The following is a 22,051-nucleotide window of genomic DNA, read 5'->3' as shown; positions in this document are numbered from 1 at the left end:
GGATAGATCGAAGTTTTTTATTAGCTCGAAATGCAGCAGTGGATGAGTGCAATGACATCTAAATATCTGTGCAATTTAGTGGAATATGAACTTAATCTTTAATCCTTCTTTGTTTCAATTCCTTTCTGATCAAAATTATTGATAGGTACAGTTTACTTGCCTTCATACTGCTCAACAGACTCATATCATGCTTATTGTGAGGCAAATGAAAATGTCATTGAACCAGATAATTCTTTGGAGGATTTACTAATGGAAGATTTTAATATACCTCAAGTTTTTTCTTAGGATTTACTGAACTTTGCAGAACAGTCATCGTGTTTAAACTCCTCTCTGCCTGCTCCTGTGCTGATATACTCTATGTGATACTTGGAATTTCAACAAGTCAATCACATTTGTAATTATCATTGAAAGTTATTAGACCTAATTTTCACATATTCAGACTACATTTCCATTCCCCAGGATAACAATCCTCTACTATCATGTGATCCCCATCATCCTACTATTTATGTTTCCCTTTAACTGCTATGTCCATTTCAGGTAATAGATTTTATGTTGTGCAAATATGACTTGCAGAAAGCGATTGTGATACAAATTAGGTTTTTAGTTACTTTTATGATATTCTATATCAGGGCATCCAGTTGTTTATTCCAATTAACACTTACAAAATTAGTAGTTTTCCTGGGTGGTTCAGCTTTGAACTGAAAATTATAATTGGAGGGAAGAAATTGCAGCAAAAATTATGTAAAGAAACTGGATTGTAATCGGATTATGGTAAATTTTCACAGTTAAGGTCAGAATGTGCTTAACTGGTAAGGAATCGTTACAGCAGATAAATAACACAACTTTATTTTATTAACTGATGCCAGACGACAGATATTTTTCAGTGGTATTTCGATCCCTACTTGAGGTGCTCTGTGAAGAGCACTTTGAGTGAATACGTCATCCATCAGATGGGACATTGAACCGTGGTGCCTTCCAATTAAGTGTAGGCTAATGCCAATGCCAGGTTTCTCTCCACCCTTCCTTTCCCATCCAACCTAATGGCGGAAATGAACTCTGCTGCCGGTGGCCTCACCTAAAATTACTACTACTGCTTGCCTGTTACAAATATTTCTTACATTGTTTCCATTTTTAAATTTTGAAAACTATTTATTACTGATATTTTGTCTACATTAATTAATTTAACTAGGTATGTACATGAACCATCTGAAAACGTTTAGCATGCATTGCAAATCATAATTCTTCTTACATTCTATATTATATTTTAATTCTCAATAATGAGTATGTATCTTTAAGTAATTTGTACCTGTATGTAATTGTTTTATATGATAGTGGAACTGATCTATGTTTTTGCCTTTCTTTTTGTAAAAGGTTTATTCCCTTCAATAAATATCTTAATCCCAAACCGCAGTTAATGGTTCTTCAATTCTGCATATATCCTACCTCCTCCATTCCATTCAATATCCCTTCCCTACCCCACTTCACTTGCCTAATGACCTCCTATTATCACAGCTCAATAGCCCATTCCCAATCAAAATATTCTGAATTCACCTTACCTGTCTCATTTGGATTTTCTCAATCAACCTTCTCTCCTCGCCAACCATCTTCTTCTAGTGCTTCATTTGATTTCCTTTCTAATTATTTCACCATTCAAACACCTCCATCAAAGTTTTTCTAAAGTTCTCACTCAAGTTTTAAAAGTTCTAAAGTTTTCACTATTCCATAGTATTTTCTTAGCAACCTTACTAAATGTTCCTGTCATCAATTCCCAACTCCTTGCGAAAGCTTCTTTGCCAAAAACAATTATAATTCTTACATCCCTAATATTTTTACTATCTTGGGCCACAACACTTCCAAGAAACTTGTCCACCAGTTATAGTTTTTGCCCTCTTATGTTAATGTTTAACTTAGCCTTCCTCTTTCTTGAAAACCTCATCACCTTTGTTTGATCTACATCGATTCTAATTCCATACCTATCGCATTGATTTTCTTATGTCCTCAGCAATGAATGTACCTCCTTGGCTGACTGGTCAATCAAACCCTCGTTATCTGCAAACCTGATTTTATAAAATCCCCAATTCTGTTTCCAGTTTTCCCAATGCTTCACCATTTCTTCCACATAAAATAGAAAAGGACTAGTGATAATGGACAACCCTGCTTTAACTTCCTGCCTAACACTCCCAACTCTCCATCTGCCACATGCCCCTGTACAGTCTAAGATGTACAGGTTGTGGATATGTCAGCCATCCATCCAAATTCAGTGATGAATTGATTAATTCTACCCCATTTTCCCTATCTAAGTCTGACCAACGAACAAATATTCCTTTCTATTAGTGACCCTGTTACCTAAATGGCATCAAATGTGTCTTTCCCCTTTCTGAATCCAAATTAATCATCCCCTAAGCAATCATTTACCCTACTCTCCATCCTCTTATCCTTGAGCCTACATTCCACCTTAGCTGCATGTAGAATCAAATTTATTACCCTATAGTCCTCAACATATGGCAGCCTTTCCTTCTTTTAGGTTGGGAACTATCGCTGACCTGACAAAATCCAAATAAATACTAAAGATAAGTCCATAAAAATTTTTCCCTTAAGTTTTCCTAAACCTTTAAGTAGTTTCGCGGGAATGTTACTTACCCCCATGGCATTATTAGATTTCAATTTCCTTAATACCCTTTCCATCAATTATGACTCTAAGCTATATACATCAAGTATGGATCTAAGCTATCCTTATCCACATCATATTCACTTTCTTCAAGTTGCTGGCTAAATATGTCTATCTTTACCATATAGATGCTCTATGATTCTTTCCATCTTTCTTGAATCTTTCCTAGGCCAATTAATATTTTTCCTGACTCATCTGTAATAGCACAAATTTTACCTTCTTTTTTACTGATAGTGCCTTTACTTTTCTGCACAGTGACACATCATTATCACACTGACATAATTAAAATGCATAATTCCAAGGAAGAACATAAAATTTTTTCTTTGCATTTGGTAAATATATCATGAGCATTATACAATCACGTCACACAAGCATTCAAAACATACACTTGATGACAAGCGGTTTCATCGGGCCTAAGTCACCGAGTTTCAACCACTCCATATATGAATTGAATTGGCAAGGATGCACGATGACCAAATTAGCATTATTAGTTGTTTCTATAATGGTATTAGAGCTTTTTCCCTAAAATAAATCCTTAACAGATTTGGTTACAGCTTCATACACATAATGATATTACAATTGATGTTAAGCAATAAAAAGGTTAAAGTTGAATTTTAAAGTCAATTTTACATGGATTTCAGCCCTCATGCAGCACTATTAATGAAACCCATTGCCTTAATCTAGTAGTAGTAGGACACTGTAACCATATGCCCTTTATGTATGACAATAAAGAATGATCATAACATTTTTACTCTCCTTATTTATCAGGCAAATATTTAGTTTTTCTATATTCTTGGTTATTATATTATGAGCATGTGAAACAAGTTGCATTGATTTGTCACCTGTATTGCTACAGCAGCAACCATTGCCAGTTGATACATATTCATCTCACCTTCATCTGTTTCTGGTGACTAAAACTGCTGTCCTTGAGGTGTTTCTTTGCCCTGGGGAACAGGAAAAAAGTAACATGGGGCTGCATTGGGATTAATGGGAGGGTGAAGAATGCACTTCCCATTCCTTTTTGAGAGATATTATGGAACCACATTTGAAATGTGCAGTCATTTGTTTACATGGTGCTACATCAAGGCATTTTATTTCCTTCCAACTGATCCAAGAGGAACTGAAAATGTCACAACACATAATAAAGCAGGTCACATTCATTAATGATAAAGTGAATTTAACTTATTTCCCTCCATGAAACATCCTGTTGCTGTGGTATGAGCAGTCTTGGAAGCAACAATGTAGAAGCACATCTCATCCGCAATTTTTCTGGTACCAACAAGTTGATGGCACAAACTGGAATTTTCAATTTTTCTGACAGTGTTTTTAAGTTATTCAGCTATCTCCTCTCAAAGTGACAGCAACACCGTTAGTGTTTATTTCCATTAGAGTACTGGATCATTAGGGCTATGGATCCACCTTCCTTTGAAACTGACTTTCTTCAATATCTTCTGGTTGAGATATAGGGAAGAACAGCAATAAGCCTCATTCAGCATTATATAGGCCTTGACTGATATATTGTTTTAATTTGCAACGGATCTCCCTAATGTAATTAATGGAGTCAAATAAATGAAACTTATATCATATATAAATTACGCATTAAGGAAATAATACATTATGAAAGTAAATTTTTGGACAATGAATTATACGAATAACAAAATTATAATCACTCTTCACCAAAAAGATCTCGTTGAATAATGTTTAGACTTTGGTTGAATGTCTTAGTTACTTACAATTGAAATTGTAATATTATGAAACATTACGAGCTAAATTATGAGACAGAAGAATAACTGGATGCAACTTGTTTCTAAGCAATAGAATCAGGTGAAGTATGCTTGGAAATCACAACCAAATCTCTTATGAGTGGGATAATGAACCAAGCAAAGCATGAATAGTGTTTAATGTGAAATCATTCATTGATGATTTTTGATTATGCAATTTTTACAAAATGTGGACATGCTAATGTTAAAGGTACATGACCATGTATTGAGTTACTTTTTTTTACCGGGTGAGAATCATTGGGATTATTGATGGAATTGTAATGACTTAAGGATAACTCCCCACGACTCTATGCTATGTTTGCTATGAACTCTTGTTATGCTGGTGTGAAATTCCTGATAACATTACCTGGAAAGCTATGGGAAAAAGTATTTTCTTTGTAACTTAGGTCTGAAATATATCAGGCACTTATCAGGCAATTAATGCCCTGCCAAAGTTTTGACTAACTTAATACTACACTTGACAGTACTATGTACATGCCTTCTCAAAACTGAGTTTCAGGAAAACCACATATGTACCTGGGTTTCAAATAAGTGTACACTGGGATGAATTGGTTATAGCTGGCTGCATGCAAATAACCCACCTCAATTTTATGAAGTGGATTAAGTCAACTCTCTCTCTCTGTAGACAAATAATGTCATTCTCATACACATAGTGTGTATGCTGTTACTGCTCCTGTTTACTTTTTTACTTCTGACTGTAACTTTGAATTTGCCCATAGCAATGAATTGTGTTCGTCTGCAATATTTGCAATTAATGTGACATGTTCCATACATATCTTTTAGGAACCATAAACATTATTATTATTAGTGGAAGAACAAATATTGCATAGAGAGAAGACTGGAATTGACATTATCATCCAAAAAGTAACCATAATTGTAGGTCATGGGCATCATGGCCAACAGATGGGGTACATTACTTGAGTAAGTATTTAGGGGAGGTGACCGACAGCTGAGGTCATTTGTGCCATTAGGGATGGACAGGAAAGGATGAAGGGTGGAGAGAACCCAGTGTCGGCATTAGCCTGCTTTTTACGAAAGGCGCCAAGGCGTTCGCAGCTTAACGTTCCATCTAACGGATGGCGTACTCACTCAAAGTGCTCTCCACAGAGCACCTCAAGTAGGGATCGAGATACTGCTGAAAAATATTCGACGCTGCCAGGATTTGAACCCGGGCCTTCTGGGTAGGAAGCCAGTACGATAGCCACCGCATAACTCAATCCCCCACATTACTCGAATTTCTCTCAAAATGACATCTAATTATGCAATTGAATGGCACAAAATGCATAATTAAGATTTAAAGCACAAGTGAGAGATGCCAGTACACCAGACACTGTACCAATCCAATCCTAATACGCTCACATCACCCAAGGCAATAACTTTGTACCTTAGTAACTTCAAGGGCACCAATTGCTCAACTTTCATTAGTAGGAGGAAATAGCAATTAATTCCCTGCCAGAGTATTTACTAACCTACCGCTACTACTCTTAGCATTACTATGTGCAAACTGGCTTTCAGGAAAACCAGAAACTTGTGTTTCAAAAAAGTGTACACGTGGATGAATTGGTTTTAGCTGACTGCATGCAAATAACCCAATATCCAACATAAATTTCAAGAAGTAGTGCATAGCTCCTGTCATGCCAATTTTAAGATTTATTGCAAGGGAAATAAATAGCCACCATAACATGATCACAGCCATGCATGGGAAAATATGCCTTTTCATCACTTCAGCAATTTACAACAAACACATAATTTGAAGAATTCTACAGAGTCATTAACACAGGCAGTGTTGGCACACCCTCACTCCCCACTCTCTTCCAAATTTTTTGGAGCATTTTAAAATATCAGATATCTTATTATTTTGGCTAGCCATGCCATTGAATCCTAACATAGCTCATGTGCTAGGAAAATAAGTACATCCTTGGAAAAGGAGTAGGGAGGAACAGGGGTAGTAATGATTAATAAAGAGACTAAATGGATGGTTCCTTTTCAACCCCTACTCCCTCCGTAGATTACAAACTACCAATACCGGCAGGGGCTCCAGATTTTCAGGGTTATAAATACAAACAATTGATATTTCAATGGCTATGCCATCTGATCAACTCAGAAATATTAACATACTGCCGAAGAGTATCAAAACATACATGAACTGAGAGTGGGGTGATTCAAAACCTCATTATGAGGACTTCTACCTTCTGCATATTAGGTCATATTTGGAAACAAACCAAGGGCCTATGTAATTTATTGCATTTTCCCGCACCACCTGTTCTCAAAACTTTCCATTGAATGATTTGAGTTTTTGATTTGAACTTCTATACATCTGAAAATGCAATGAAAAAATAATTCGGAATGTCTTAACATAGGTAGAAAACAACTTCTCAAAGAACCCAGAACAATTTTCTTCCATACATATGAAAAATTGTTGTGCATTCCAAGCTTTTCAAATCTAAGAATTTCTAATTTAGATTAATGATTTCTGCCCTTTTCCAAAGTTTACTGCACACCCTTGCAGAGTGCACAGAATTTTAGCGGCTTTATCTTTAATTTGGTTGAAATTTTTAATCCAATATCTATTAGCTATATTTCACTAATACTTCTGTAATTTACAATGCTTATGATAAACGACAAGGAAAAGTGACAATTATCATGTAATAGCAAGCCTATGAAGGTAATAAATTTTGACCAAATTCATTGGATTTTATAAGGAAGAAAAGCAGATCTTTGAAAAAATGAGCATCCTTAAAGTTTCATTGTTAATAGAAATTAATAACTAGATTACAAATTACTTCAGATGAGTTTCTCAAATTCGAAACTTGGGAACATAGTTGACATAATACCATTTTATAAGGGAGTAGTACACTTACACTTATGGAGGCAGGGTCAACTAGGAGCCAAGGTAATCAAATGCAAACTCATACATAACAGAGTCAAAAGTAACTGCCAAGTTTCCCTAATCAAATTTTATCACATAATCACTCACTATGATTGTTTAGTATGGCAATCAATAGGAGAAACAAGTCGGATCGAATGTTACCACAATAATGACTCTCCATATATGGTTACCATACATATAATCCATTGTGTTGTAAAAACGTCATAGTCCTGTTCTTATCTATCTTCTAACTGCTTGTCTCTTGTTATAACGAGATCGTCAAACTTCACCATATAAGTTGTTCCTTTGTGCCAGTGAGCAGTCACTTTTGCAGGCTGAAAAGAATTATTATACATTAAAACAATGAATGCCAAATTATATGTGTGAGCATTTATTTTGGATATTTCAATGCTATTAACTCTTGACGTTTGAAGTTAATAGTGCTCATTAAATAGAAAATGAGATAATATTACAACGTTATTGATCTATCAGCTTCTGTTATAATACTCACAAAGCCACACCCACAAAGAACAGCTTCCACGATGCCAGCAGTAAACACGGCACAATTTAAACTTCCTTTATCTTTAGGAACAGATATGTAACGATTTACTATGGGTTCTTTCTCAATGATGTAGTACGTTCTTTCGTCATCATTGGCATGCTCAAGCATGTCTGCTTCTTTTCCAAAGAGGGACTGAAAATGAAATACAAATACACAAATTTTGCGACATTAAGGATGAAATTACGTAAGCGTTAAAAAGGCTAACATTTTAAAAATATTCTATTTGTTTAACTCACCTTCCACAAGGTTGATTTTATAAAGAGTAGCATATTCAAAAGTTTAGTTTCACGTTTGCCATTTCTCTCTCTCACGAAGAGAAGATCAATGAACTTCACTCCCACTTCACGGCCCATTTCTGAGAGCCTTTTGATTTAAAATGACAATAAATTATAAAAAAGAATAAAGGAAAATATTCACCATAAAAATGCTGTATCATTAAACTTACTTGTTTTGAAGTTCTGGCACTGTGTAAACCCTGTTTTGACAGTACTGAACTAACTCTGAAAAAAGGAGGGCGAAACAACTAAGACTAACTTCTCCTTTACCTTTGCTTAAAGGTTTTTCCAATATGCTAGTCCTGGGTCTAACTGCTGATATCGTTACACTCATTTTTAATTCCAAAAAAACTTGTGTTCAAACAGAAACGACTTCGTACACATTCAGAATTATAGTAATATGCAGAGTTACCAATATAACAATAAAATTATTCGCTCAGATAAAAATATTAATGTGGTACCAATGGAATGCCGATAAAAGTAATTTAAGATAACGTATACTTTCGCGCATTACGTCTGATTACGGACAGAATTCGATTGTATACTAAAGTATTGAGTGGAGCCAAACATAATTTTTTAAAAACCCAATGTTGGTCACTACGCTTTAAATAGTCAGGTAGAAAATAAATGAAAGTGGGTAAACTGAGTGCAACAAAGCGAAACAAAGTTATTGAGAGAAAGGTAGGAATTGTTCTACTGCTAATTATTTAACGCACAATGAGTTTAACTGCTGATCCTCGGAGACCTGACAAGGAGCATAGGTTAGTCTTATATATTCTAATATATCACTGTACTCGTCTCAAGTTCAAAGCATCCTATTTTGGGCCCTGAATGAATTACTCTCCCAAACAGGTACAAACCTCCAGCACCGACCTCTCAGACAGCCCCGGGCGAGGATTTAACTCCAGATTACATGAATATCCTGGGAATGATCTTTAGCATGTGTGGGCTAATGATGCGGGTGACTATTTTTGAAGATTACATAAATCATATAATGCAAGTAATTGGTGCTCTTAAATCAAACATGTTTCTCTCAAATTTTAGCTCAAGTGGTGTGCTTGGGTTGCCCTATACTGTTCCTGCATAAGCTTTGCCAATTCAAGAGTCAATGATGACACTAAGCAAATACTTAGTAGTTTCATGTAAGTAGCCAGTTGTCTAGTTTGCTCATTAAAGCCATTTTCAGACGTAACTGCTTGTAATATTCCCCTAAACTTAATATTTATGAAATATTATCCTTAGTTTAACTATAATTGCCTTCGAATAAGGCTATCATATAAATAAAGGTTGTCATAAATATACTTCATGTTGGCTAAATAAGTCAATTTTTGTACATTCAAATTAATAATAACCTCAATTGATCTGACAGTATTTACGTGGCAATTCCGAGGATATCAGCTGGGTTATATATGATTTACAAACCAAACAACATAGCCTGCAAAATCCCTTATTATGGTATATATAGCACATAGTAGGGATGGAAAGAGTTTCCCTCTTAAGCCAAGCAATTATATTCTGGGAATGTTCCCAGGCTGCTAGTGTAACGCTTTATTTCTAGAAAAAAAAGTCAAATCAAATTTTGCTGCCTCTGGGGAAATCCGTGTCTAAGTCATATTATGCTTTAACTCCCTAATCTTTGCACACATGACACTGTGCCATATTAGTTTGGAAGAATCTTAATCAACACTTTAAACAATGATACTAAACTAGAAACAATATTCATTTAAATTCTTACATGATCTGTTGTTCTTCATATTATTAGGTAATCTACCGGTTAAGGTAGGTTCTTGGATGGACATTATTACTAATTAAATAATTTGTGACTCCTAACAAAACACAAAATCCACCATCCTACTCTATATCAGGTCCCTTTCATCTCCGAGTACTTTCTTCCGACCTTCATCCCGTCCAACATCCCTTTCCTCGTTTGCCTAACATTCTCCCCTCAATTACAGTCTTTAACATCCCACTGCTGGTCAATACCCCCTTCATCCACTTTTCCTGCCGCCATAGGATTTCTCCCAACAAACCCATCCCTTTGCCTACCATACCAAGTACTTCCTCATTTGTTTTCTTCTCAGTCCATTTCACCTTCTCCATTCTTCTGGACACCCACATTTCAAAAGACTCCAATCTACGTCTATCCTCCTGCTTCAATGACCACGTTTCCACACCGTACATAGCTACGCTCCATATCAAAGTTTTTACGAGTCTTTTCTTAATATCCATACTCAACGTGCCTGTCATCAACTCCCTCCTCCTTGTGAAAGCCTCTTTGCCTAATGCAATTCTTCTCCTTACGTCCCTACTACTTTGACCGTGTTGGTCCAAAACACTACCAAGATACGTAAACTGTTCTACCTGCTCTAGCCTTTGCCCTCCTATTTTAATGCTTAGCTTAGCCTTTTTCTTTCTGGAAAATCGCATAACCTTCGTTTCATTAATATTGATTCTCATCCCATACCTGTCGCTCTGAATTTCCAATTCACTCAGCAATGCTTGCAACCACTTGGCTGACTGACAAACTAAAGCTTGGTCATCAGCAAATCTTACTGATTTTACGAATTGCCCGCTCACTTTCATTCCTACCTCCAGTTCTTCCCATGCCTCTTTAATCATTTCCTCTACATACAGGTTGAACAGCATCGATGATAATGGGGAACCCTGCCTTACACCTCTTCCTAACACTGCCCATCCTGACTTCCCGTTCCCCACTTGCACCTGAGCAGTCGGAGACATGTACAGGTTGCAGATTAGCCTCCTGTCCCTTCAATCTATTCCTATTTTCTTCAATATACTCATCAATGTTTCCCAATTCACTCCATCAAATGCTTTTTCGATATCTACGAAACAGGCAAATACCTCCTGGTTGTAATCTATATTCCTCTTGATTAATAATCTCATTACTGCAATGGCATCACGCGTACCTCTGCCCTTCCTAAACCCAAACTGGTCATCCCCTAAGTAATCATTTGCCCTACTCTCTATCCTTCTGTTTATGATCCTGAGAACAACTTTAGCTGCGTCGGATATCAAACTTATTGTCCTGTAGTCCTCACAAGATGTAGCCTTTACCTATTTCGGAATAGGAACTAAAACTGATCTCAGTCTTCCGGCCAGATTCCTTCCTCATAGATACTATGAATCAGACTGTGTAGCATCTTCCTTCCACATTTTCCTAAACATTTCAGTAGATCCGCAGGACTGTTATCCACCCTCATGGCCTTATTTAGTTTCATTTCCCTCAATGCCCTTTCTATCTCATCGTCAAGGACCTAAGTTATCTTCCTCTATGTCATGTTCCTTTTCTATGTCTAACTTTGCTGGTCTAAATTCTTTACTATACAGTTCCTCTATATACTCCTTCAATTTCTCCTGGATCATTCCTGTGTCAACTATTCCTTACCCGCCTTATCCCTAACTGTTAGCATTGATCTTCCTTTCTTACTTCCCAATTAAGATTCAACTTTGCTGTACAGCGCACCAATTTCAACCTTCCTCTGCAAACTTTCCATATCCTCGCACTGCATCTTTCATCGTTCTTCTTTTGCTTTATTTGTTGCCCGTTTATTGTTTAACTCTTTGTACTTAATTTTGCCTAACTCGATGTTTACATTCTTCCATTTTCTCCTCTTATCCATCTTGGTAATCATCTCATCCGTGATCCATGGTTTCCTAGTCCTTTTCACGTTAATGGTTCCATTAGTGTCTTTAGAGGCTTTAGACAACCCTTTCTTGATACATTCCCATGTATCTTTGATAGTACTTAGCTCTTTGCCATCCTCCATGATATTTTTCTGCAGTCTGCTGGTACTCCTTCCTTGTCAATCCATTTAATGCTTCTACATCCCATTTTCTAACCTGCCGCCCTTGCCTTATATTTTGGAAACAGAGGGTACATTTCTTAAGAACTAAATTGTGGTCAAAGTCCGCATCCACTCCGGGGAAGTTCTGTGAATTTATCACACTGTTCCTTAACCTGTGCCTAACCAGAATATAATCTAACTGATACCTTTCTGAGTCACCTGGCATTTTCCATGTATACCTGTGCCTTTTGTGGTGTCTAAACAAAGTGTTGCTGATGACTAACTCCTGTCTCCTGCAGAACTCCACTGCTTTCTCCATGCAGTCATTCCTTGTGCCTAAACCATAGTCCCGCACCTCATCACCATCTCTTCCTTTGGCTACCGTCACATTCCAATCCCCCATGACTATCAAATGTTTCCCTGTAGGAACTCACGCAATTATGTCCTCTAACTGATTGTACATCCTATCTACCTCTTCCTCCGTATGGTTGCTCGGTGGCATGTATACCTGAATAATAACAAAGTTTGTCGGTTCTGCTTTTATCTCTACTATTGTTCTTCATAATGGACCACTAAATTCCACTTCAAAAATATTATATCTCTTGTATTGCTTATTCAGTTTAATGAATAATTTGATAATTATTTTTCTTAAATAAATCATACTGTTGTCGCGGATTCGGAGCGCTGCGACATCAACTGGTGTCAGGTGTGGGGTTGACGGTGTAAGTTTAGCTCCGAAACCTTTTCATTTGAAGAGCCATTAAATCCTTTAATCGAGAGCGGTCAATAGCACTTGTTCAAAGTATTCATATCTTGCCTTAACCTATTGTGTGAAGCCTTGATTGGTTATCTCTTTATTATTTATTTTGTGCTATACGTTATATAATTTCTTGCCATGGCCTGGTTGAGCTGTTTTCCCCCATTCCCGTCTATGTCTCCTGTGGAAGCGTCCCCCCGAGTAAATCAAGCTTTAATCGAAATGGACCCTTGCGTTAATACAATAACTCCATCCGCAAATGGCTCTTGTAACGAGGCAAGAGTCACTCCTCACCCGCCAGCCTTAGGTGCGCACGTTTACTTCGTGCCTTGTTTTAGCGGAGAAGACGATGTTTCCGTGGAAAAATTTTTGGAATGCGTAAAACTCACTAGTCATCTTTGTTCGTGGAGTGAATCTCAGACACTTTGCATCGCTCGTTTGCGTCTCAATGGATCTGCCGCAGATTTTGTTGCCGCCAATCCCCATATCCTTGATAATTTCGAAAATTTCTCAACTTATCTTACGCGAAGGTTTTCGTCTCGGGTATCACCTCTGTTATTGGAGCGTACATTCACCAACTGCGTGCAGCAGCCTCTCGAGGGCGTGTCGGCCTATGCCACAAGGCTTAGGAAAATAGCTCGCCAATTGCAGGGAACACTCAAGGATCCTAATTTGGAAGGAACACGAGCAATGATAGAAAATCGGCTTTTGTCGCAATTTTTGCTGGGATTACGGGAAGAAATAGGACGTTTTGTGTTGGTACGAAATCCTAAGTGTATCTTGGAAGCAGAAGAATTTGCACTAAGTGAGGAATCTAACGTTAGGAATTATGCCAGTAAATCTATGATCAATTCTCTCCAAATTCCGCAAGATAATGCAGCGCCGCCATGGTTCTCTTCGATGACAATTAAAAATTCATCTCAGACAGAATTTAGGGAACCGAGTCGTTGTTCTTGCCCCAACCAAATCAATTCCCTACGGTGCTCCGCTACCAGCAACCCTCCTGCTCCCATCACCGCTCCCAGCACAGGATGGTCTCGCGGTAGCGATGTCACAAACGCGGACAGAAAATGTTACTCCTGTGGACGAGTGGGCCACATAGCTCGTTATTGTAGATCAAACCAAAGAAATTGCTTCAACTGTGGAGAAACTGGCCATCCCTCCAGGAATTGTCCTCTGTTATGTTGCGGTCTTTGCAAGCAATCGGGTCACCGCCCTCTAGAATGCCCTACTAAATCCAATAATTCCAGTCAGGGAAATGGATCGGCCCCGACCCAGGGGTCGGGGACGAAGTAATTTTGGCCATTTCTCCCGCGAGCGGGATCATGGTTCGAGTGGAGGTACTGGGCAAAAGCTATTGGTTCCTCGTGGATACCGGTGCTGCCGTCACAATAATTCATCAGAAGGTATTCCCGTTTGGCGAGTTGGAAATATCACCCTACGATCGCCCAGTAAGGAGTGCTTCCGGTCACGCACTATCAATAATCGGCCAAAGTTGCGTAAAATTTGTTATGGACAGAATCCAGTACCCTCACGACACATTAATAGCAGATCTCGGAGTAACTCCGTACGAGGGAATCATCGGGCTAGATTTTATGAAAAAATATGGTAGTAGCATATCCTTAACGCACGAGACCATGAAGGTGAATGAAAACCACGAAGTAAAATTAGAATCCAGACCTTCCGCGGCAGCCGACATAGATCTTATCTCCTTTGGTGACAATGAGCCTGGAAATGACCAATTAAATAAGAGATCAACATATTCTTCAGGAGAATCTCACACCTCAAGAAGAGTAGAAGGAAAATGCGACGAGAGAGAGACAGGCGATGATTGGGCCGTGCCGTCAGTTGCGAAACGTTTTGAATTTTTGGGCAATGACGATGACTTGGGGCAGACCGTAGTCTCTCTTCCTACAGAAAAACGTTCTAAGTCCGTATTCGGTTCAGAGGAGACTCGCTTAGAGGGAAAATGCGACGAGAGAGAGACAGGCGATGATTGGGCCGTGCCGTCAGTTGCGAAACGTTTTGAATTTTTGGGCAATGACGATGACTTGGGGCAGACCGTAGTCTCTCTTCCTACAGAAAAACGTTCTAAGTCCGTATTCGGTTCAGAGGAGACTCGCTTAGAGGGAAAATGCGACGAGAGAGAGACAGGCGATGATTGGGCCGTGCCGTCAGTTGCGAAACGTTTTGAATTTTTGGGCAATGACGATGACTTGGGGCAGACCGTAGTCTCTTTCAATGATAAAAATAACTCTAGGCCCGATTTTGGTTCAAGGGAGATTAGCTTTGGGAGAACGAGCGATGAGGAGATAGACAAAGACTGCACAGTACCACTAATTGTGGAGCCTGTTTACTTTTTGACCCAAGAGGAAAGGGGATCAGAAGTGGTCCGTATAGAGGAAAAATTAAAGATTCCTCCGTTATCATACGTTCTAACAACAGCAAGGAATACTAATTTAGCCGGAAAGGAGGTTTTCTTAGATAATTTTCAAGTACCGGACATAACAGACGTAATCGTAATTCCGGTAGTGGCAAAAGTAATGGACGATGGAACACTTCCGATATTACTGGGTAACATGCACAAAAGCGAGAAAATCTTTCCGAAGGGTTTGGAATTTTCGACAGCCGGGGTGCACGTAGAAAAGGCCTCCTACGTGAACGAAATAATTGTCGCAGAGGAGGCAGAAATATGGCCGAACGATAGAGAAAAAGGGGAATTCATGGTTCAATTCAGCCTAAATAACTTACCAGAAGACGCCCGAGAGCCGTTACGTGACCCATTAGAAGAATTCAGAGATATTTTTGTGCACGGCGGCGTTCCCCTGGGCTGCACCAGCGTAGTAAAACACACCATAGACATAGGCCTTTCCACGCCAATCAATAAGCGACCATATCGTGTCCCTCATTCACAGAGATCCGTATTAGACAATGCAATTAAAGACATGTTACAGCAAGGAGTGATATCACCTTCGACGAGCCCCTGGTCGGCACCAATTATTTTGGTTAAAAAAAAGGGTAGAGACGGAATCCCGACACAATACCGCCCGTGTATAGATTACCGCGCATTGAACAATGTCACAAAAAAGGAAGTATTTCCGATGCCAAATATAGAAGAAACGTTTGACCAGCTAGGGGGCGCGAAATATTTTTCTACCATGGATCTTTGCAGCGGCTATTGGCAGGTCGAGGTAGACGACAAGAGCAAGGAATACACAGCCTTTAGCACACCAGATGGACATTTTGAATGTAATAGAATGAGCTTTGGGTTGACGAACGCTCCGTCTACTTTCATGCGGTTAATGACCACAATTCTGGACGGATTGATATACCGTGGTTGCGTATGCTATCTAGATGATATCCTCCGTTACGATTCCACTCCTGAAGGACATGTGGCAGGTCTTCGGGAAGTATTTCGTCGGCTAAGGACAGCAAACCTAAGACTCAAACCCCAGAAATGCCAATTCTTTCAAGAAAAAGTCAAATTTTTGGGCCATTTAATTACCGCAGATGGATTACAGCCCGATGAAGACAAAGTAGGAGTCATAAAGCATTTTTCGCCCCCAACGAGCGTGCCAGAATTACAATCCTTTCTAGGATTAGTCGGATATTACAGGAAATTCATTCCAAATTTCGCAAAAAAGTCCAGTGCTCTCACTCCATTATTGAAAAAAGATGCAGTGTTTTTCTGGGGTGAGGATCAACAACACGCATTCGAACACTTGAGGTTGTGTCTTACGACCCAACCTATTCTTAAATTTCCCGAATTTTCCAAACCTTTCCTCCTTGCGACGGACGCTTCCCAACAAGCCATCGGTGGGATACTCTCCCAAATTTTTGAGGATGGCGAACATCCTATTGCATGTGCAAGTAGACAGTTGCATAAAGCCGAAAAATCTTATTCTGCCACAGAACTTGAATGTTTAGCCGTAGTAGAGATGGTGAAGAAGTTTCGCATTTATTTGCTAGGGAGACAATTCATCCTTCACACCGATCATAAGCCTCTAAAATGGCTGTTAACTCTCTCAGAACCGAAGCCGAGAATGGCAAGATGGATAATGGAACTGAGTGAGTACGCGTTTGAAATTATCCACAAGCCAGGCAAGAGCATAACCCATGTAGATGCCCTGTCTAGGTTAACGCCTAGTAACAGTACAGTAAATACGTTGGGAGAATCCCATCAACCCGCGTGGGATAAGGATAAAATTTCAAGGGAACAATTAATTTGCCCAGATCTGAAACTCTTGCACGAGCAGGCGAGGAAGCACTATCCGAATTTGTTTTATGATGAGAATGACGTTCTTTACAAAGTTCACACGGAGGAACCGGGAACCCGATTTACCATTTGTGCCCCCAGGAGCATGCGAGCTTACATTTTAAAACAATGCCACGACAATCCGCTCGGCGGGCACCTCGGAATCGATAAAACCTTAGAAATCGTGCAGCGATACTTCAATTGGGATGGATGTTATACGGATATAGTAAAGTATATAAAGCAATGTCTGGCATGTAAAAAACGAAAGATGCAACCGCAAAAAATCCCCATTCAACCAGTCACGGAAGCCTCTTACCCATTAGAGAAGGTTGCCTTGGACATAGTGGGGCCTCTAACTACGTCAGCTCGAGGCAACAGATACATTCTAACTTGTCAAGATTTGTTTACGCGATACCCTGAAGCTTTCGCGATACCCAATCAGTCGGCTCAGACGATCGCGGAAATTTTTGTAGAAAAGTTTATTTGCCGACATGGAGTGCCTAAACAAATATTAACGGACAGGGGAGCTAACTTTACATCTGAACTCATGAAAAACATATGCAAAAAACTTCAAATCAAATCTATTTTCACCTCTCCTCATAATCCTGGGGCCAACGGACGCCTGGAACGTGCCCATCAATCATTTGCTAATGTTATCTCGTATTATGTGTCACAGGACCATTCAGATTGGGACGAGCAGCTTGGCTTTGCTTTATTTGTGTACCGAAACAGCAAGCATAGAATCACGGGATTCACTCCCGCATACCTCATGCACGGGCGAGAATTAGAGATGCCATGGGACTCGATTTTAACGCCTGTTAAAAAATCATATGCCGAAGATCCTCCTTATGAGAATGTTATTCAACATAGATTGCAATTAGCGCACGCACAGGCGGCTGAATTTAACAGAGAGAATACAAGAAGGGAACACATGAAATACAATCGAGGCTTAACACTTCCTACCATTGCCACCGGGCAATTAGTCCTCCTGCGTAACATGAATCTCCGACAAGGTCAGGCGCGGAAACTAGTGTCCCGCTGGATAGGACCCTATAAAGTAATCAAAATTAGAAGTCCGGTTACCTTCGACCTTCAGAATACCCAAAATAGCCGCCTGGTCACAGCTCATCTCAGGAACCTACTACCCTTGCCACCCGACCCCGAACCTAATTTCCCGCCAGACTTTTTCGTCGGCGAAGAGCAGTTCCCCTTACCCCCAGTGCTTCTAAACAACGATGCCGGAGGTTCACCCAACCCGGCCGAAAAAACGACACCAACGGAGCCTTCACTGGAAACACCACCCTCTAACCCTTCCAACGCAAGCCCGCCCCCACCTATCCCCAAAACCCATGATTATAACCTACGGGCCCTTCCCGGAAGAGTACCACGGTTATAGCCAAAGAATATTCCAGAATGGCAGCAAGAGGACGGCACCCACACCACCAGTCACCGTCCCTGGAGCCACTACAGTTTACCACTCCTGGCAACTTGAACCGTCACCAGACCACAATGCTATCCGAGCGGCCGTCTATCCCGACTTCCAAGTTCGACTGGGACGTCCCCAAGACTCCCGAACGACCACCCACTCCGGGCTGCGAGATAGACCTGGGGACATTCCGGAGTGCACCTCAACCAGTGCCATGCAGAGGGAGCCAAGACGAGGCATATATCTACACAAGAGAAATCGACTCCGAGGAGATGGAGCGGCCGCCAACCCCGGGGCGGAATATTGACCCAAGGCTGCTGCGGAAATTTGATTCCGATCCGGTACTCCCGGATTCCCGTCCGACCACTGGCTTAGCGAATGCTTCAACTCGGTTATCACACTCTTACTACCAATAGGGATTCCAAAAAAAGCGACAAGAGGCATGCTAAATCTGTTGGGATATGGTCTGCACTATTTAGCGGGAACGGCCACGGACGATCAAATAGTTGAGCTCCAGAAACAAATATCTCGAGTCGCAGAAAACACCCAAAATTTAAACAATGCTAGATTCACCTTTTTGGAAAATGTAAGTAGCACCCTAAAGAGGCACGATGAAATGCTTTCCCAAACTGAGAAAATCCTACGCCTTCTGCAAAATAAAATTTACACAACAAGCGCTTCGGTTACCCACTCTCTCTCCGAGAGCCGCTATCAAGATAATTTATTTCATATCCTTCATCTAGTTTTTTCGGCTATTTCGCGTCACATATCGGGGCTCTTAAGCGATCTCAATTACATACGCAATACAGTAATGTTGGCCGAGCTTAATAAACTGACTCCTTCCACCCTACCCCTTGACCAACTCAGAGAGATCATTAGAAATGCTCGCTCTAAGCTGCGGCCAGATACGGAATTCGCCCAGTACGGGAGCGACCTTCTCTCGGTCTACAAATCCGCCCACGCACGCATCGTAAGACAAGGGAAGAGCCTCACATTATTGGTGGCATTTCCGTTATATCGGCGAGGATCGGTTTTCCAGGTGTATAAGGCGCACGCCTTCCCTTCGGTTGACTCGAACCATAAGCGAGCGGTCATCCTTTGACCCGACTCGACTTACCTCGGGGTCTCTGCAAATGACAAGGAATACGTATTGCTCCCAGATGAGTACTGGCGAAATTGTTTCCGGAATGGCATAGATATCTGTCCATATTCCTATCCTATTCACACCAGTTTATCCAGCTCGTGCAATATTGCGGTATTTCGGAATCAAAGTAAGCTAATAAGGGAGAATTGCGAGATCCTCCTTACTCAATCTAATTACGCAGTTTTCTTGAAAAGTCAGTATCCGGGGATCTGGCATTACAGTGTCAGTAAAAATATTACATTGGTTAATGCTTGCACAATGAAAATTTCGCGAATAACTATCTTCGGTCAAGGAAGCCTCACCTTGCCTCCAGGGTGTTCAGCTAGCACTGATCATGTTTTTCTGGGAGCCACGTCCGTTGTGTACGAAACTAGTTTTTCTTTTGACCGGGATGTGTCCGTAGAACCTCTGCCGGATATTAATATCGACTTAAGAAGTAGTGAGCCTGTTGCTCTAAAGGCGGCAGATGGTTTGGCCGAAGCATTCACCTCAGTAGAAAAACTAAATACGCACAATGTTCCGACCATTTCCCTAACCGATATGGCAAGAAATGTGAAAATGTTATCACCCTTAAGCTCTAACATTCAATTTATTAATTATTCTGGAGTGACTGTAGCGAGTGCAATCATTGTGTTGTGTTGTGATTCCACGTCTCTGGGGATTCTGCCATAAGAAAGAAGACAATAGTGAAGCCAGCCCTACAGACAGACTTGAGCGCCTCCCGGCCACTGTAACGCCAACACTCCAAATATACAATATTTCAAGGAACGAGCCTTTGTTTCCCCAACTCCCTGATGCGTAAAATGTGTAAAACTGTGGATAAGGAATGCCAGAATGATGATAATCTCTGGGATAGTGATTTAAAAAACTTATGTGTGTCAGAGACAGACAGACTACTAAAATTATATACGTAGATATATATCTGTTTTTTTTCTATATGTCATATATAGCTAGTGGTGGAGGTATTGTTCATACTCGAGGGTTAACACATGTGTATATATATTCCTGTCATTTTTCCGGTATAAGGTGTTGTATATGTATTTTATGTGTGCTCATGAGCTGTCGCTGAGACAGGGTACTATTTGGGAGTTTTCTCTTGTGACAAGCTGAGTTAAGATTCTAAACCCGCGGAGCCTTTTTCTTTTACCGCGAGGGTGGTGTTGCAAGGGTTATGCGTCAGCACAATCAAACTCTTGGAAACCACCGCCGCGACCACCGGCTAATCAGTCCGGGGACTGATACCGGGAGAACGTTGTGAGTCAGGAGCGGAGTCACGAGTGATTCCCCCGGCCCTGCCGTGCGTCACAAGAGAGACTACCCTTTGTACCCTGAGCTCCGATAAAAGGGTGACCATCCTCGGCAGACGGGTGGCCCGCCAGTGTGATCCTGATCGCCCATAACCTCGGACCAGCCGTGCTCCGCTCGGAATTCGGTCCACGCCCGCTCCCTATCCCCGCTTCCCCGGACCAGCCTCGCTACGTAAGGGTTCGGTCCCTTCCTCACCGATACCTTCAGACCAGCTCGCTCGAGTTACCGGTCTACATCCCATCCCCCGGCCGGTTCCTTCCGACGACTCGACGCCGACGACGCCTCTGGTCACCCTTCAGCCCGGTCAATCCTCTTGTCCTCCTGTAAGTACCTACCCAAGTCTTCCCTTCACTTCCTACTCTCTCGCGGCATTGTCTCATGAGCTGTGTACCGCCATACTGTCAAACCTTCTGTTACGCACATAAACATACCCGTACCGAAGACCGCTCTTGTTATTTAATTAATACCCTCAACCCTTGTTGTCGCGGATTCGGAGCGCTGCGACAATACTTTTGTTAGAGATACAAGCGTGGTCTGAAAAGTTTCCGACCTAACAAAGATACAAGACATTTATTCTGAAATTTTCGAGGTCAAAAACTTTTTAGACCACCCATATATTTTTCATTAACTCTTTTGAATATTCATTTATGAATATTTCCTGTTGTGGTTTTCAGTATTAGTTGCGTTTTCTTCTATTTGGGTTCTTTGCCAATGGTTTCCAAATTAATGAAGGATAATGTTTTATTTCAGGTTATCAATATCAGCAGTAGTTATGTCATACCTGCAGAACCCACAGCCAATGAGCTCTCCTTGGTCTTCATCTTTCCAGTAATAATGAATCATGGGTTTGGGCTGAAACAGAAGCACACAACAATGCTCAAGCCATCACAAGCATTTCAGTTTTCTTAATGATGTGGCACAATTTTTATATCGTTATTAAAGTTATTCACTGTTAATTACTTGTTTTGCTTAATGTTTTGGTACACCCTAAATCCACCCTTTAGTTGATCTAAGGTATTGAGTCTTCATCATTTACCATAGTGTATCCATCAGTTTTTAAGGCCTGGAATGAATGTTAGATTGAAGAAAGAAGTGTTCCAGCAGCGGTAATATCACCTTAATATCAATCTTAATTTGCCAAAACTCTAATCAGCTAATGCATTGCTAGTACAAGCATCACAATGACAGTCCAACTTCCAC

The 22,051-nt window shown here is 40.4% G+C and overlaps 2 protein-coding genes across 2 annotated transcripts; one reads left to right on the top strand and one right to left on the bottom strand.

Moving 5' to 3' along the window:
• Positions 1-6,051: 6,051 nt before the first annotated feature.
• Positions 6,052-8,632, bottom strand: Trs31 (trafficking protein particle complex subunit 31). Its single transcript, XM_071588081.1, has 4 exons — positions 8,326-8,632; positions 8,117-8,243; positions 7,830-8,012; positions 6,052-7,653 (listed from the first exon to the last, which is right to left on the bottom strand). The coding sequence occupies exons 1-4, from the start codon at positions 8,487-8,489 to the stop codon at positions 7,555-7,557; spliced, it is 573 nt and encodes a 190-aa protein (XP_071444182.1). The 5' UTR covers positions 8,490-8,632; the 3' UTR covers positions 6,052-7,554.
• A 140-nt stretch (positions 8,633-8,772) lies between these two features.
• On the top strand, positions 8,773-21,807 carry LOC139690607 (protein Asterix). Its single transcript, XM_071588092.1, has 4 exons — positions 8,773-8,916; positions 9,008-9,116; positions 9,200-9,297; positions 21,602-21,807. Exons 1-4 carry the CDS (start codon positions 8,873-8,875, stop codon positions 21,681-21,683), a joined length of 333 nt encoding a protein of 110 aa, XP_071444193.1. The 5' UTR covers positions 8,773-8,872; the 3' UTR covers positions 21,684-21,807.
• The last annotated feature ends 244 nt before the right edge of the window (positions 21,808-22,051 follow it).

This window comes from Hetaerina americana, unplaced genomic scaffold, assembly GCF_022747635.1.
Source record: "Hetaerina americana unplaced genomic scaffold, ioHetAmer1.1.p SCAF_1, whole genome shotgun sequence".
Classification (NCBI taxonomy): domain Eukaryota; kingdom Metazoa; phylum Arthropoda; class Insecta; order Odonata; family Calopterygidae; genus Hetaerina; species Hetaerina americana.
Note: the sequence above shows the minus strand (reverse complement) of the source record. Positions and strands in the feature narration are given on the sequence as shown.

Coding starts and splice junctions, on each gene's coding strand:
- LOC139690607 (XM_071588092.1), top strand. CDS start 8,873: ATGAGTTTAACTGCTGATCCTCGGAGACCTGACAAGGAGCATAG. Junction 8,917..9,007: donor AGACCTGACAAGGAGCATAG/GTTAGTCTTATA, acceptor TCTCCCAAACAG/GTACAAACCTCCAGCACCGA. Junction 9,117..9,199: donor TGTGTGGGCTAATGATGCGG/GTGACTATTTTT, acceptor CTCAAATTTTAG/CTCAAGTGGTGTGCTTGGGT.
- Trs31 (XM_071588081.1), bottom strand. CDS start 8,489: ATGAGTGTAACGATATCAGCAGTTAGACCCAGGACTAGCATATTGGAA. Junction 8,244..8,325: donor GTGCCAGAACTTCAAAACAA/GTAAGTTTAATG, acceptor TTAAATCAAAAG/GCTCTCAGAAATGGGCCGTG. Junction 7,654..7,829: donor TTCTTTGTGGGTGTGGCTTT/GTGAGTATTATA, acceptor AATTCTTTTCAG/CCTGCAAAAGTGACTGCTCA.